General features: G+C 46.4%; 2 protein-coding genes and 1 long non-coding RNA gene across 6 annotated transcripts in view; 2 read left to right on the top strand and 1 right to left on the bottom strand.

Moving 5' to 3' along the window:
• Positions 1-1,328, bottom strand: part of LOC116097077 — a 36,886-nt gene extending 35,558 nt beyond the window's left edge. The window contains exon 1 of the long non-coding RNA XR_004121213.1: positions 465-1,328. This is a non-coding gene — a long non-coding RNA (uncharacterized LOC116097077). The remainder of the gene's footprint in view (positions 1-464) is intronic.
• Positions 1,329-1,458: 130 nt separating this feature from the next.
• Positions 1,459-11,493, top strand: Vamp3 (vesicle associated membrane protein 3). Its single transcript, XM_031379568.1, has 5 exons — positions 1,459-1,589; positions 3,266-3,347; positions 8,160-8,318; positions 8,931-8,982; positions 9,967-11,493. Coding segments are annotated over exons 1-5 (312 nt in total). The 5' UTR covers positions 1,459-1,587; the 3' UTR covers positions 9,984-11,493.
• A 2,295-nt stretch (positions 11,494-13,788) lies between these two features.
• Positions 13,789-15,861, top strand: part of Per3 (period circadian regulator 3) — a 45,947-nt gene continuing 43,874 nt past the window's right edge. For all 4 annotated transcript variants that reach the window (XM_031379567.1, XM_031379565.1, XM_031379566.1 and 1 more), the window contains exons 1-3: positions 13,789-14,368; positions 14,761-14,906; positions 15,651-15,757. In XM_031379567.1, the coding sequence (XP_031235427.1) occupies positions 14,244-14,368; positions 14,761-14,906; positions 15,651-15,757 (378 nt within the window). In that variant the 5' untranslated portion in view covers positions 13,789-14,243. The remainder of the gene's footprint in view (positions 14,369-14,760; positions 14,907-15,650; positions 15,758-15,861) is intronic.

Raw genomic sequence — 15,861 nt, 5'->3', positions numbered from 1 at the left:
TAACCTGAAATCCAGGATATGGTGGGTGAGGTCACAGAACTGAATTTTTTTTTTTTTACTTTCCACATGCAGTGTTCTCCCACCCAGCCACTTTCCCAAAGCACTTGCTTTCCACCTACCTTGCCTGGTTCCTTAACACATGGATTTACTGTAAATGCAGTTACTTGAAAGATAAGGATCTCAATTTTAAATGAACCTTTCTCATGTAGCTCAGAATACCCAAGAATTCCCAACCTTTAAGCTTAAGGATGACCTTGAACCTCTTAACCTTTTACCTAAAGCTTTTGTTGAGATCAGGGGTGTGCCAACAGGCTGGGTCTTAGGTGGTTCTAGGATCAGACCCAGGACTGCATGTTAGACAAGCAGTCTGCAGACTAAGTTACACACTCTTTAGCTCTACTGGATAGTTGGGGTTTTTTGTTTTGTTTTTCTGTATATCTTTTTCAAGACCCTTTCCAGCTTACCTCACAAAGGCCTGTTAGGTATTCTTCTTCACTATCCCAGTCCTCTTCGATGCAGAGTTCTGTTATCTCTCTGGGAGTACTTCACTTCTGATGTACTTCAGAACTAGTGCCAATTTCACACTCTGTACCTCCCACCAGGAGCCCACTGCATTTTCTGTTCGCTGTTTACTTAAGCCCAGCACCACACTCCAGCAAGCCTGTGCTGGCTATCTCCATTTCCTCCTACCCAGAATGTTTTTTATAGCTACTAATGAACCTAGTGCCCACCGCTATTGCAACGCACACGCACCCCTTTGGGAGTTACCGTGCTGATGTAGAAAAGTACCTTAGTGTATATCATTTAGTGAATCACCATAAGTGAGCTCATTTAGTCCGTCTTAGAGACGGTTGGGACACTTTTCCACGTATACTACACACCCCCTTTGAACAAAAGTTGAGTATCTCTTCTCCGCTGGGGCCAGGGAATTACAGAAATGAAGAACCTTACAGTTCTCTAAGCCGAGGCTCCCTTTGGGGATTGTAATATCCGTGCAATGGCAGATATTTGTCATGTGAGAACCTGCGAGGGGACTCCTCCCAAATCCTGTGGCCAAGACTCCAAATGGACTCCCTACTGCCTCTTAACTCTCTCAGAAAAGACCTCTGTCTCCTCAGGACCACTAGATTATTCTGGAACGTTAGGCACGTCCGCTGTTACTAACATTGTCACGACCCAGAGACAAGGCGTGCGGGCTCAGAGTAATGTAAAACGTACCCATTCTCACTCTAAACTGCCTTTCCAGGGCTAGAGACAGGGCTGCGGCTGAGACGCTGCAGAAGAGCCCGGCTCCAAGGCGCAGGCGCCGCGCCCTAGCCCCGCCCACTCGTCCGCGCCGGCGCAACTTCCGCGCAAGCTCTGGCCCCTCCCACCCGGTCCGCCCCGAGGTTCCAGCCCGCGCTGGGCCGGGCCCGTCTCCTGCCCCGCCCACTTCCGGCGCGTCTCGGCGACTGAGAGCGCACCGCCGGATCCGGCCGGGCCCCTGCTCGTGACGTCACCGCGGCCCCGCCCACATCCTCCGCCTTGGTTGCCTGTCCGCGGCGCAAGTCCACCGACCCTCCGCAGTCCGCCGCCGCCGCCGCCGAAATGTGAGTGACGCGCCGTGCTGCGAGGCGAGGCGGGCCCCGGGGACGGTGGCCCGCTCCTGGGACCCTCTTCGGACGCGGTGGCCACTGCTCGGTACTCGGACTCGAGTGCGGAGGCCTCGCGGGCCTACGTGCAGCGTCCCGGGGCCTGAAGTGGGCGGCGGCCCCGCGGTGCACTCTGTCCCGGGACGCTGCGGGACGAGTGGTGGCGCCGCGACGTCCCCGAGTGCCCCGCGGACGGCGGGCAGACGCGGAAGGGCGGGGGTGGGAGTCCCGGCCGACCGAGGAAGCGGCCGCCACGCCCCGCGCGGCTCCTTCCTCCAGCGGGGCGGGGGCGACCGTGAGCGCTCGCTCTCTGCGCCGCGGTGCCCGCGGGAGCGGGAGACCGGAGCTGGCCGGGACCTGAGGCCCGGGCCGTGGAGGAGCAGCGTGCTGCGTCCTCGGAAGAGCTGCCGCGCTCCCAAGGCATCCTGGAATGGGTTTCGCTTCCGTTTTAAGCCAAAACACTCTTGTTTTAAAATTGGTTTCTAATTGTAACCTTCTGCGAGAATTGGTGTGTCCCTCTACTTAAAGTTGTCACCATTTAAGAAGTACCTGGTCAGACAGACCGCCGTGCAAACGGCAGTGTCCGGTCCACCCTCAAGTGATTTAAACTGGTTCGCTTCAGCTAGCTGCATGTTCATCCTAAGTTTTAGTAAGATGAGAAGGATGGTGTTATCCTCTTCAAAGAGCTAGTAGGCTTCAAAGAGAAAAAAAAAAAAATACATGGATAGTGCTTCCAGAGCACAGTCCTTACCCGTTTAACTTTCAGACCCTGAGTTCTGTGAGACAGCCATCAGTGTTGAGTCCTTGGTGGTGGACACAGGACAGACTTAAAAAGCACTGTAGAAGTCAACCCCAGGGTGACAGTGGTGTAGGAAGGCACAGGTTGGACGCTGTTTTAGATACAAGAGTTTAATGGAAGCAATAAGGATTTAAAAGCCAGAGTACTTGTGAAAAGTGGGAATGAGTGAAAGTACAGATTGACTGAACCTATGGGAGATGAGTGGCTTTCCAACAGTTGCTTAGGCCTCCTTCCCGTTCACACAGACCCCCTCCATGCACTTTGAACCTACTTCTCCATATCGTCTGTTCTGTGATTGTTCCTCATTATAAGACAGTTCTTGCCACAACAAAAAGATCAAGAGTCTACTGAGGGCCTTTAAGCATCTATGTGTCTTAAAGCAAGTAAAAAAAAAAAAGCACTTTATTGACACAAAACAGATCTTGTTAAACATTTGTTTCAGACTTTGGTCACTATCAAGTGATACAGTCTTAAGAATTATTAAGGGGTTATAAAAACACAGTAGTGCCTTTGTTTCTTACTGCAGGACTTTTAAGAAGTACTTGCAGTATAAGGAGTTAAGAGTCAGTCCCAGCATAAGTTTAGACACACAGACACGCCACAGTGGACTGGAGCATAGAGAACAGTCTCACTTGTCAGCCCTCGCTTTCCGCCTTCTTGGAGACAGTATCTCTTGCTCAGTGCTGCATGTATCAGGTGAGCTGGCCCTTAGGCTGCCAGGATTCTCATGTGTCCACCTCCCATGTTGTGGTCAGAGCATTGGGATTACATGTTTGCTTCTCAAGTGCCCTAGGAATTATAATGCGCTCATCCTTGTGACTTCATACCTTTTCAGGTCTACAGGTGTGCCTTCGGGGTCAAGTGCTGCCACTGGCAGCAATCGAAGACTCCAGCAGACACAAAATCAAGTAGATGAGGTACTGCTCTAAAGTTTTAAATGTGACTTTTAAACAAACATGAATTCTCTAGAATTTTATTTAGAAAATGAGTCATCGGAGGGAGAAAGATGTCTTAGGAGTACTTGTTCTAGCAGAGGGTCCACCTGGGTTCCAAGCACTCTCATTTGTACCACGAAGCTGCCTGTAACTGCTCCTAAAGCACCTGCATGCACCTACACACACCTACACACAGACACACGCATGTAATTAATTTTTTTTCATGTTAGGGAAAAAAAAGTATCATCGATGTGTGAGCATAAACTTTGACTATATCAGAAGTCATATTTCTAAACGTGTATTTGCAGGGCAATAGTAAAGATTCTATGAGAACTCAGACCAGTATTTCCATATTCTTTTTTAAGATTTATTTTATGTATATGAGTATTTTGCCTGAATGTTCTAGAAGCCATCTTCTAAGCACAAAGGAGACTCTTCCTGGTTTCATACTAATTTTTCTACTATCAAATCACAAACCTAAAACATATCTGAAAGCTTGTCCCAGAGCCACTTGTAAGATAGGGTAATCGGATTGCTCAAGCCAGGAACAAGTCTTTCTGATCTGGGTTGTTTTGTTTCCAGATTGGTGTGTGTCTGATAGCCAGGTTTACTAGTTCCCTAAGAGAGGCAGGTCTTTGGAGACACTTTCTCTGATATTTGTTGAAGGACCCATAGCAGGTAGAACCACTGTAGCCCCAGCTCTCTCTGGAATCCTTGAGCTAGTGGAGTCTATGCATGTAGAACTACAGTGAAGACCCTGTGAGAAACTCAGACCAGTATTTCCACATTCTTTTTATAATTGTATGAGGTTTTTTTTGCCTACATGTATGTGTGTAGTGAGTGTGTGTGTGTGTAGTGTATGTGTGTGTGTGTGTGTGTGTGTGTGTGTGTGTGTGTGTGTGTGTATGCAGTTTCTGCAGAGGCCAGAAGAAGATATCAAAACCCTTGGACCTAGAGTTACAGAGGTTTTCAACTGTTTTATTGGTTCTGGGAACTAAACCCAGGTTGAACCCATCTCCCCACTCATACACACACACACACACACACACACACACACACACACACATCTCGCAGACAGGGTTTCTCTGTGTAGTCCTAGCTGTCCTGGAACTCATATTGTAACCCAGGCTGGCCTTAAGCTTAGATCCACCTGCCTCTGCCTCCTGAGTGCTGCGATTAAAGACATGGCGCCAACACCACCTGGCACAATCTTTCTTCTTTTAGCTGTCCTAGAACTAGCTATCTTAGATACTATTATTAAATCATACAGAAAGATTTTGCTATGATGATTTCTTATGAACTTAATTCTGAACATTTTAGGCCTTTACACTAATTCTGTTACTTAAAAAGCTCAAATTCTATCCTTTTTAGAAATTAAAGAAATTTTAAAGAGAATCTAGTTTTTGTTCTTTGAGGAGAAATTCCTGTAACATACAGTTAAGTGTTTTGGTTTGGTTTGGTTTGGTTTTTTCAGACAGGGTTTCTCTGTATAGCCCTGGCTGTCCTGGAACTCACTCTGTAGACCAGGCTGGCCTCGAATTCAGAAATCTGCCTGCCTCTGCCTCCCAAGTACTGTGATTAAAGGCATGCACCACCAAAGCCCGGCCCAATTAAGCATTTTTAAAAGTTTGACATTTAGTGTATAATATGTTTAGCATATTCAGTGGTTTGCACAGTCACCACCTCTTTCTCCTTTCAGAACACTTTTGTCTCTACTGAGAAGCACCCTCAACTCATAGTCACTCACCCCTCATTCTCCTGGTTGCCTGGTAACCTGTAGTCAGCTGTTTCTTTGGGTTTGCCTATTCCAGGTGTAGCGTGTTCCAGGCTCCGTGTTAGGCTTCTCTCTCCTCAGTGTGTCCCATGTTAATGGAGGTTGTAGCCTGTGCTGGCACCTTGTTTCCTCTTTCGGCTGAGTGATCGTTTATGATCTGAGTAAATCATGATTTGTTATCTATTCATACTTAATGAGCTCTTCTGACCTCTCTGCTGATACAATGTTGCTGTAAATATCCAGGAGCCAGATCTTCAATGTTTTCATTTCTGTTTCATTTAGGTGTGGACCTTTCTGGTCAATACAGTAATTGTATGGCAGCATAGCCTGTAGTTTCCTACAGTTGCTTATTTTCTGGCAGCAGTGTCCAGTGTCCTGGTGCTCTTTAGTTTTGGGCTGCAGCCATCCTAGCAAGCAGGAGGTGATATCTCCTTATGGTTTTGAATTAATTTAATGATTTTGTTAATGATTAGTGACAATGAACACATTTGTGGTGTATATTGGCCATCTGTGTGTCTCTGAAAGAGTGATCGTTCAAGTCCTTTACCCCCTTTTGTGTTACTGCTGGTTTTTGTTTGTTTGTTTGGTTGGTTTTTGTTTTCTGTTTTCTAAGACAGGGTTTTATTATATAGCCCAGGATAACCTGGGACTCACTATGTAGCCCAGGCTATTGTTGAACTTGCCTCAGCCTCCCAAGGTCCTCTTGTCTAAGCCTCCCAAGTTCTAGGATTACAGTTACATTTCTCATAAATACTTCTTTGCAAATGATTTTATTGTATTGCTTTCTGTCATTAACTTGTAAGGCTCTTTTATGCATTCTTCACATCTAACGTTTATCAGAGATGTAGTTCATAAGTATTTCCATCCTCTTGGTTGGTTGAGTTTCACGTTCTTCATAGCATACATTGATGCCAAAAGGTTTTGCTTTTTATAAAACCCAGTTTGTCTCTTTAGTTACTTGAGCTTTTTTTCTTTTGTTGCTCTTGCTTTTAATATCACACTAAGAGCCCAGAGCCAAGCCTGAAGCTGTGTGCTGGCCAGGTCTGGATCACCTCCACAGCAGCTAGGCTCATTTTAGAAGAGGGAACTTCAATTGAGAAAATGCCTGTGGACAAGCAGTTTCCCCCATTCCTCCCCCCACTACCCCACTCCCACCCCCACCCCCACCCCCGTGTGTGTTGCCTTAGCCTTCCGAATAGCAGATATGTGCTATTGTGCCCAGCTTAGAGCAGTGTTCTGTATTGTTTTGGCTTCTCTTTTGTGAATGGGTGTAGCATATGCATGTGTGTACACATGTGGTAGCCAGAGGTCAAAATCAGGAATTTTCTTCTATTTTCTTTTCACCTTAATTTTTGAAACAGTGTCCTACACTGAACCTATAGCTCACCTGTTGGCCAGTGAGTCTTTGGGATTCTCCTCTCCTGCCTACCCCAGTGCTGCAGTGACAGAAGCAGACTGCCTACCCCAGTGCGGCAGTGACAGAAGTGACTGCCATACCTGTTTTTTTTCTGTGAGCATTGCACATCCAAACTCAGGCCCTCATGTTTGTGCAGCAAGCCCTTTATCCACTGAGCTACCTACTCAGTCCAATGTGTAGTTTCTTTATTCTGTAAGTCTTCTAGCTCCTTAATTAAATATATTGCTTTTAATTTTATTTTGAGGTTTTGTTTTGTTTTTTTTTTTTTTGGTAAAGATGCTGTTCTGTTAATGTTCTTTTTGAATCGTTCATTGCTGGCATGAAGAAAAGCAACAGATAAGAGTTTATCTTAGATGCTGCAACTTGACTGAATTATAGATTTTAAAAAGTTCTATTAAACATTTTTATTTAGTGTGTGTGTGTGTGTGTGTGTGCATGTTTTTGTATGTACTGAAGAGGTAAGGTATGCTATGGCATATGTGTTGGAGCATGTGTGTGATGTTTTTGTATGTACTGAAGAGGTAAGGTATGCTATGGCATATGTGTTGGAGCGTGTGTGCGCGTGTGCGTGCATGTTTTTGTATGTACTGAAGAGGTAAGGTATGCTATGGCATATGTGTTGGAGCGTGTGCGTGCATGTTTTTGTATGTACTGAAGAGGTAAGGTATGCTATGGCATATGTGTTGGAGCGTGTGTGCGCACATGTGTGCATGTTTTTGTATGTACTGAAGAGGTAAGGTATGCTATGGCATATGTGTTGGAGCGTGTGTGTACATGTTTTTGTATGTACTGAAGAGGTAAGATATGCTATAGCATATGTGTTAGAGGTCAGAGGACAACTTTCTTGAAGTTGGTTCTCTTCTACCTTGTCAAGGTGATAATTTCTTTTGTTTCTGCCATGCTGTGCTATGAAATGCAGGCTAACTGGCCCATCAGCATCCAAGTAATTCTCCTGTCTCCACCTCTCATCTTGCCTTAAGAGTGTAGGATTACTGATGGGCACAAATCTGGCTCTAAAAATAATTGGTGGTGGGAACACGCAGCACATCCACCACACGCAGACGACAGAGGACAACTTGCAGGAGTCCGTTTTCTCTTTTCACAGTGTGGGTCCCAGAGATTGAACTCAGGTCATTAGACCTGACAACATGAACTTTTACCTGATGAGTCATCTCTGCAACCTCCTCTTAAGGAGTCTTAAGGGTTTCTGTAGTTTCTTACATGTGGCATAGATAGTTGTACTCCTCCTTTCCAGCCGGATTGTCTTTCTTCCTGACTAATTGCCCTGCCCAAGACTGCCAGTGTAGTGTTGAACAGCAATGAAAGGGAGGCACCCTGTTGTTGTGCTTCAGATCTTAGAAGGATTTGAGTCTCTCACCATAGCATGTGATACTGATAGGGGCTTCCCTGTAAGTGCCCACTATTGAAGTCCCTTCTATTCCTGGATTGCTGTGTGGATTTATCCCTGGGCCTCCTTTTTAAGTGAAAGTTTACCTCAACATAATAAAGTACTGATTTGGAAGAAATACAAAGTGCCCGTAGATGTCATATGGAGTTTTGTCCTTCCTCTCCTTTTTGTGTAATTGTGACCATGTCCATTTAGGTGGTTGACATCATGAGAGTCAACGTGGATAAGGTGTTAGAGAGAGACCAGAAGCTCTCGGAGCTGGATGACCGTGCAGATGCACTGCAGGCAGGTGCCTCGCAGTTTGAAACAAGTGCTGCCAAGTTGAAGAGAAAGTATTGGTGGAAGAACTGCAAGGTGATGCTCTCTTGACAGACTTTCACAGTGGGCCTTCTCCATTCTCCAAGTGTTGCACAGGCACACTGTTACATTTGGTGACTCTGGGTAGTGGGTAGAATCTGGGCCAACTGTGAGTCTATATGCCTTTTCCTGGCTCAAGCAGTCATGGGCAGTAGACCCTGGCCAGGTACCTGAGAACGCACTGATGGGGGTGCTGGCTTTGATGCTTAGTTTGCTGCCTATTCCGGAAATGGCTCCAATTTCAAAAGTTAAATGCTAAGAAATCCTACGTGGTTCCACAAGAGGAGAAAGCAAAAATGAGAATATCGTCCGAAGCAGACTTAGCAAATGAGAATGTCTGTGATCAGAGCTCAGACGCTTTCTCTTCTGCTTTGTTTAGAAGGACACTCTGAGATAATGGGGCAAGAGTAGGAGCCTGTGTGGAAATGTGCGTCTTTCCAGAGGTCACAGAGGATTGGAATATACTTCTGAAAGCCTATAACTAAATTTCAGGCCTTAACTGAAAATATAAAATTTAGGCTTTAGAAATGATATAAATGATTTCATACTGTAGCTGTTGCAGCAAACATTGTCTGTTTTGCAATGTTAAATGGATCTGTTTTGTTGCAGATGTGGGCAATAGGAATCAGTGTCCTGGTGATTATTGTCATCATCATTATTGGTGAGTTACCCATGGTCATATAGATGTTTTTCTGTGCAGCAGCAAAGAGTGAATTCAGTCCAAGGTTTAAATATTGTTCTTTACCAAATATTTTGAATATTTGAGGGTGTTTTGAGATGGTGGTATTGAGAGAAGTTTGAGGCAGGGTCTTAGTGTTCAACCCAGACTGGCCTTGAACTTGAGATCTTCCTGCCTCAACATTTCAAGTGCTAGGATTATAGGCATGTTCCTCCAAACTGATCCTAAATATTTGAGCTTTTGTAATTAAAATCTGGTGTTTTGTTTAAATAGGATGGATGGATAGATGGATAGATTGATAGATGGATGCATTCATCCTTTAAGAATAGCAAATCTCAATCACTTCTTGGTGTTTGGCTAAGATCAAGTGAAGAATAGCAATCTCACTCCTACTGTCTGGTCAGTTTTTCTCTCCTATGCAGTTTTAGTCTGTTTCCCTTTGTGGAATGTAGTGATTAGTTGAGACTACCTTGATCCATCCCAGCTCTGCCACTGTAGTAGAGGCTCTGTGGTCTGAGCAAGTAGTAGGGTCTGTGTGGACTGCAGCATCCTTGTGAGTAAAATGAAGATAGCAATGGGACAGACCTGGTTACTACATAAGAAAGGACCTGGCCTAGGAGTACAGAAATAGTAATTATGTAAGTAATGCATATAGGTAGCACATAGCTACTCTCACCACTCTTGGGCCTGTATATTAGAAGAACTCATTCTATTTTCATTCCAATCTATGCAGATGTCCTAGCAAAGCATGCCTTTCTTTGCTAGTTCATGTTAGTATTTCCTTTTCCTCTTTTGATTTCAATCTTCCCCAGAACCCTGTAGCATGTAAAGATGCTACAGTAGAAAACTGGCCAGATCACTTTCTCTTTGTCCCTGTTTAGACAGTAGAAATCCCTACTAAGTATCTACACAGAAAGACTGAACTAAACTGCCCTTTTCATTGTTTCTAAATTTTCCCTGCCTTAGTGTGGTGTGTCTCGTAATGAAGAACAGATGAAACTGAAGCCCGATGTCCAGGATCTTCTTCAAGACTCTCTCAGAACTGCTGTGTTATCCAGCTTACCTACTGGTTTTTTCCAAATTGTTAGTTTACATACAGTTTAGTGCCTAGAAAATGTGCCTTTGTTTTTCATATACACTCCAAACTGGAGGTGTGACCTACCTTCCCCACGTTTTGCACAGTGCCTTTACAGATGTATGGACTGGGAAAGAGGACGTGTGTGTTTCAGAGTGCTGACATCTAGGTGGATGTTGTCTCTGATGACTTGTTGTGGGTTCCGGGAAGGGGATTTTGCTCAAGTCAGCTGTCCCCACATCTGACATTGTCTTTAAAACCACATTTTAAGCCTTTGGGTAATTGGTTTCCCAACTTGGACCTTCCAAGAAGAACACTATTGCCTAACAAAAATCGGTGACAGTAGCAGGGTGTGCCTTATTTTGATAACTAGGTAACTTCATTAAGAGTGTCCTCCGTTTGTCAGCACTGTTGACTCCTGCTGTCTTTAAGATGCTGGTGAAGAGCTCATGCTCTTATGTTAGATATAAAGATGTTTACTTTCTTGTTCTTGTTGTTTATCACTTCTAAAGTATTTTAATCAGAAATAACCCTTTAAGAAGTTTTTATAGGACTATGACCAAAGTTTCTATTTTGCCAAAAGTTAAATACAAATAAATTGTCCATAAGTTTGCCCCTAGTAGATAAATAAGTGCCAAATGTAATAACTCAAGGTGCCCTTTAAGAAAAAATGTTAATACTATATGAGCCTTCAGCATCTTGGCAGTCCTTCCTATGGAATGCTGTAGATACAGCTATTCATTCTGATGTGGTTTCTTTCCTAGAGCTGTAGAGGGGGGCTCAGATCACACCTGTAGACAGAATACTTAGCCAACACTTTGCAGACTGAACTAGGCTGTGGCCTCCAGCGCGATGTGAGCAGCAGCTGTGCGGCCTCACAAAGGCATCAGTCTGCAGAGTTCCGGAAGACTGTTTGCTGCTTTTGCTCATCCTCTGTATTCTGCTTGAGGTGAGGCACCGGTCACTCCTAGAGGATAACTAGCCAGAGATGCCTGCTGCTCTTAGAATGTAGCCATTGCTGTCTGAGACTTTTGTCGAGGCTTGTCTCAAAGATGGGAGTTCAGGCATGGGTGAAATAGAGGAAGTGGTGAAGGGCAAGCTGCTTGCCTATGGCAGTGCCACTAGAATGTCCTGAAAAGCAGCATTAGTCAAGATGTCATAGAATCTGATTCTAGTTGTTTTTTTTATCTATTCCCCTACCATTACTGAAACAATACAGATGTTGAAGATATGCCTTGCCACATCAGCCTAGGGCCTCTGTCCTGGTCTGACCTCACAACTTTGGTGCTGTCTCCTCATAGTCTGTCCCATGTAACTCATTGGCTCCTTTATTAACACAGTAATACCTCGCTTCTCTGTGCATTTAGCTGGGAATGTTCCTGCTATGGAGACCGGAATAAAGTTGTTTATTAACAGGATGCTGTGTCGTGTTTCTTGGAGTGGAGTTGGAGATATACCTGATGCATGTCCTAAACTTCTGACCCTTGTTGCTCCCCTTCCTCCCTGACAAACTAGTTTTTCTTATCCATTCTCCTAGGAGCACACGTTCCTCTGAGTAGATGCAGATCTCATCCTGTGTTAGGATTCCTTAGAGCAACAGAACTGATAAGATAGATATATATTTTTAAGATTTTTATGATGTGATATGCTCTACCTCACACTGAAGAGGCTGAGGACCGGATGGCTGCTTAGTCCATGAGGCTGAGTGCCTCAGAAGTTCCCATCTGATACTGCAGGCCTGGAGGATTCCTGGAAAACCTCTGGTGTTGAGCCCATGTAGAAGCCCATGAGAACATGTTGAGTTCTGATAACAGCAGAGTGCAGCAACAGCAGGGTAGATTAACTTGCCTGTGAGTGAAGGCTTGCAGGCAAAAAGCAAAGCTTCCTTCTTCCATCTTTATCTGGGCTGCCACCAAAAGTTGCTGCCTACATTTAGCATATGCCTTCCCCACTTCACATAATCTGAGTAGGGAATTCCATCAGGAATACCTGGCAGGCTGCCTTTTAGTTGATTCCACACCTGACAAAGTCGACAACTGGAGTTAACAATCACATACCTTAAATGAAAAGTGCTTTTCAGAGTAGAGATGAGTCCATAGCTGATTGGCAGTTACCAGACCAGTAAGGATGTGGTCATTGGGTTTCTTAAATATGGTCTTCTGGAAGTGATCTTTAGCATTGACCCTGCTACACCACACAGCCACCAATCACATAGGTAAATTTAGATAGGGGAGGGATGTTCCAAATGTGTGGCTTTTTTCTATATCTGTCTTCTTTTGAATACATTTCCCCTCATTCCCTCATTCTTGCAAACAATGTAAAGTTCTGTTAGCCCACCCATTTCCCTCACCCCAAGCTATCAGCTTCAGCTCCCCTTCTCGGCAGCCTTCCCTTATCTATCCTCCAGTCTGCTCCTCAGGGCTCGCTCTTCCTTCCTTCCTTAACCTCTGTCCTTCCCATTCCTACCAGCTTATTTCCTAACCAGCATCTCTGGCTTTCCTGACTTTGAGGCATCCGTGTGCATCCGTGTGTCATATGTTGAGTATCAGAGAATTTGGTCTTGTCCTCAGTACAATAATCCCTGCCCACGTGTGCACTCAGTGGTCATACAATGTTTCTTGAAGAAGAGCTCAGGAGTAGACTGATCCAGTGTGGGGAAAGACTTAAAAATCGGTCATTTGTTTAATATGAAATGTGGATACCCGCCCTCTGGCATTTTCCTCTTCTTTGACCTGAACACTTTCATTCATCCAACAAATACTGAGTGTATTTTTTTTTTTTTTAGATTTTATTATTTACGTGGTGTGTATCTGGATAGGGCATGCGCACTGAGCAAGTGTCTCATTGTGAGGGCATTGGATCCCCTAAAACTGGAATTAACAGGCACTTTGTGAGACACCTGATAAAGGTGGCTGGGAACCATCCAGTGGAAGAGCAGTAGGTGCTCAGCTCCCAAGCGCTGCGCCATCTCTCCACCCGCTACCGAGTGTATTCTTGATGTATACCCAGGCAGCAGAAGGCTGGAGCTCTGCCCTGCACCTTTCATTTCTGAAGAGTAGAGATAGATATGTAAAAGGGGCGTCCCGGCTGTTTCCTCGAAAACCGAGCGTCGCTGACACTATCTTCCTCCTGTGGCCAAATGAACCTGTAACTTGAGGACAGCCAAGGACGTTACCTTGTTCCATTAAAGTTGTTTTTCTGAAGATGCTGTTGGATTCTACCTGGGTTCACTCACCTATACTGGCGGGGGGGAAGAAAGCAGCAAGTTTAGGAAGGATTAAAACAAGGGGAACCCCAAAGCACCGCAATCCTGGGGCACCGGGAAGCCCCGAGGCCAGCCTGCCAACCACAAGTTCCACTCACCTGTTGGCTGCGCAGCCCCCGCCCTCTCGTGACTGACACCCCCAGGGCCCCGCCTCCGGGAAGCCCAGCAGTAGACTTGCGCGGCCCGGCCCTGTGGTCTTCTAGGCCACGCCCCTTAGCCAGGATTGGCCGAGAGCCGCCCTTGCCCGACCTGCGCGTTATGTAAGGTACTCCGGGGCCTTTGCACCCGCCCACTCGCCCGCGGTTATGTAACCCCTGTGGTGCACGACCTGGACCCCGCCCCGTGGCCAATGGGAGCTCGCGTAGTCGGTAACGGTGACCAATCGCTCGGCGAGGGGGCGGGACCGCGTCCCTGGCGCGCGGGGGGGCGGAGCCGGCGGCCGCTCGGCACGCGGACGGCCTCGAGACCCGGCCGTCCACGGGTGGGCGAGGCTCTGCGGGGCGGCGGGCGGCGGCGAGTGCTCGGCTGGCGGGACGCCTGAGAGCCCGCACGGCCGGGCGCTGCTGCCCCTGCCTTCCGCCCGCTCACGCCCGACGTTGCGCTCTGAGGTGTTTCTCCATGCTCGCCGGCTTCCCTGCACGCACGGTGGGAAAGTTGGGGCAGGCTGAACGCGCTCCCCGAGAGCCTCGCTGGTGGTCCGTCCAGCCAGCTTCCCGCGTCGAGCCGTCGATGTAGCTCGTCACCCCAGCAGGTCCTGTGGAAATGCTGAGGAGGAAAGTGCCCCTCAGATGAGCGGGGTCGGCGGCCAGTCTTTCCCGAAGGCGATGGCAGGGACCGAAACGAGCCGGCTTGGGTTGCTAGCTGCAAACTGAGAGAGAAGCAGGCTGAGGGCTGCCAGGCGGGATGGATCCCTGTGGAGACCCGGCAGTGCCGGGTGGCGACGGTCCCCACAGTCGGAGACCGGGGCTCCAGGGGCCGTCTGGCCAGGAGGGTCCTCTGCAGGGCACTTGCGTGGACAGCAGCCACAGGTGACGCTAGGGAGCCTCCCCACCATCCTCTCTGTGTTTATTGTCCTTCCCTGGAGCGGGAAAGCAGGATTTACAACTTTTTTATTGTATTTTTGACCCCGGGGGGCCGGGTAGCGGGGATGCGACCTGAAAGGGAACGAACTTTCAGATAGTTCTGTAAGGATAGAGGGGAGGGGGAATGTTACTCAACTAAATACCAGAGTCCGGATAGAGGAGAGTGGTTAAAGAAGGGAGAATGAACGTGTAAAATGTACCCTGCCTGGAAGAGAAAGGGCATTAAACCTGTGACCTGGGCTAGTTAAGGTGGCCAGACATCCCTAAAAAATCAGGTAGTCTGTCCCTGAGTGTCCACCGTTACCGTTTCTTGTTTGTTTGGGTTTTTTTCTGTTCAGTGAACATGAAGACCGCAACAGAATGTCTGAAGACCTTATAATGGTTGTCCAAGAAATGAAAAAGTATTTCCCAGCCGAGAGACACACTAAACCCAGCACCCTAGATGCCCTTAACTATGCCCTGCGCTGTGTACATAGTGTGCAAGGTAAATAAATGGCAGCGAATAGGGTGGCGCTGGGCCCAGGACTCATGTGCAGTGGGATTCCAGTCTCGAGAGGTTGTGAGCTTTGTTTATAGCCAAGACAAGCTGGTCTAAAGCTGATCTAAGTCGTGCTTTAGGCTTTCCAAGTTAGAAAAGCCAGGAGACTTGTCTGACAGTTTTGTAACTATGCAATTTTGTGCCTGTCTGTTGCAAGAGTTAAGAGTTGGGCAGTTTAAGGAGAACTCGGAAGACTTTCAAGGGGCATTGCCTTCCATGGAGGTGACAAGAGCAAATACATGCATACTTTTTTCTGTCGTGTACACACTTTGGAAATGCAGTTCCAGTATATCAAAAATTGACTAAACCAAAGAACAAATGTTTTCCTTTCCCTAGCATAAACCGCCTTGCGCAGCCTGTGATAAACAGGTAGTTTGTAAATTCTAGTGTTTCCTCCATTAAAAAAAAATGTATGTGTATGGACTTTGATTTTATTAACTAACTTTAGAACTTCGCATGACTCTTGTTCCTTATAACCTAGAACAGGCAAGATTAATAAAACTCAAGAGTGTTACGTTTGCATACCTAACCATATTCTTGATGCAAACAAGAAGATTACTTGGTTTTGAGGGACACACACTTAACGGTATCCTCATCTAAGGGAATACACTGACTTTAGAGTGCTAAGAAGTGACTTCTTAAAGATACCGTTGTCACCAGTCTGTCTGTTTATCTCCCTGTGTTTCTTAGCAAAAAGTGAATTTTTCCAGAGTCTCAGCCCACATGGAGCACACCAGACTGTATACAGTCTTGAGGACCTGACCTCTCTGGCTTCTGAACATACTTCCAAGAACACAGTAAGATCTCATGAGTTTTGCCATCTCTACTGGGTGACTCTTCCTAAGGGCCTTCTCTGGATGTTAAAATAGTCACTGGAAGCTTCACTTGCTGAGGTTAAAAA

This window comes from Mastomys coucha, unplaced genomic scaffold, assembly GCF_008632895.1.
Source record: "Mastomys coucha isolate ucsf_1 unplaced genomic scaffold, UCSF_Mcou_1 pScaffold18, whole genome shotgun sequence".
Classification (NCBI taxonomy): domain Eukaryota; kingdom Metazoa; phylum Chordata; class Mammalia; order Rodentia; family Muridae; genus Mastomys; species Mastomys coucha.
The sequence above is the reverse complement of the archived record's forward strand: the minus strand, read 5'-3'. Positions and strand labels throughout refer to the sequence as shown.

Coding starts and splice junctions, on each gene's coding strand:
- Vamp3 (XM_031379568.1), top strand. Junction 3,348..8,159: donor CACAAAATCAAGTAGATGAG/GTACTGCTCTAA, acceptor ATGTCCATTTAG/GTGGTTGACATCATGAGAGT. Junction 8,319..8,930: donor ATTGGTGGAAGAACTGCAAG/GTGATGCTCTCT, acceptor GTTTTGTTGCAG/ATGTGGGCAATAGGAATCAG.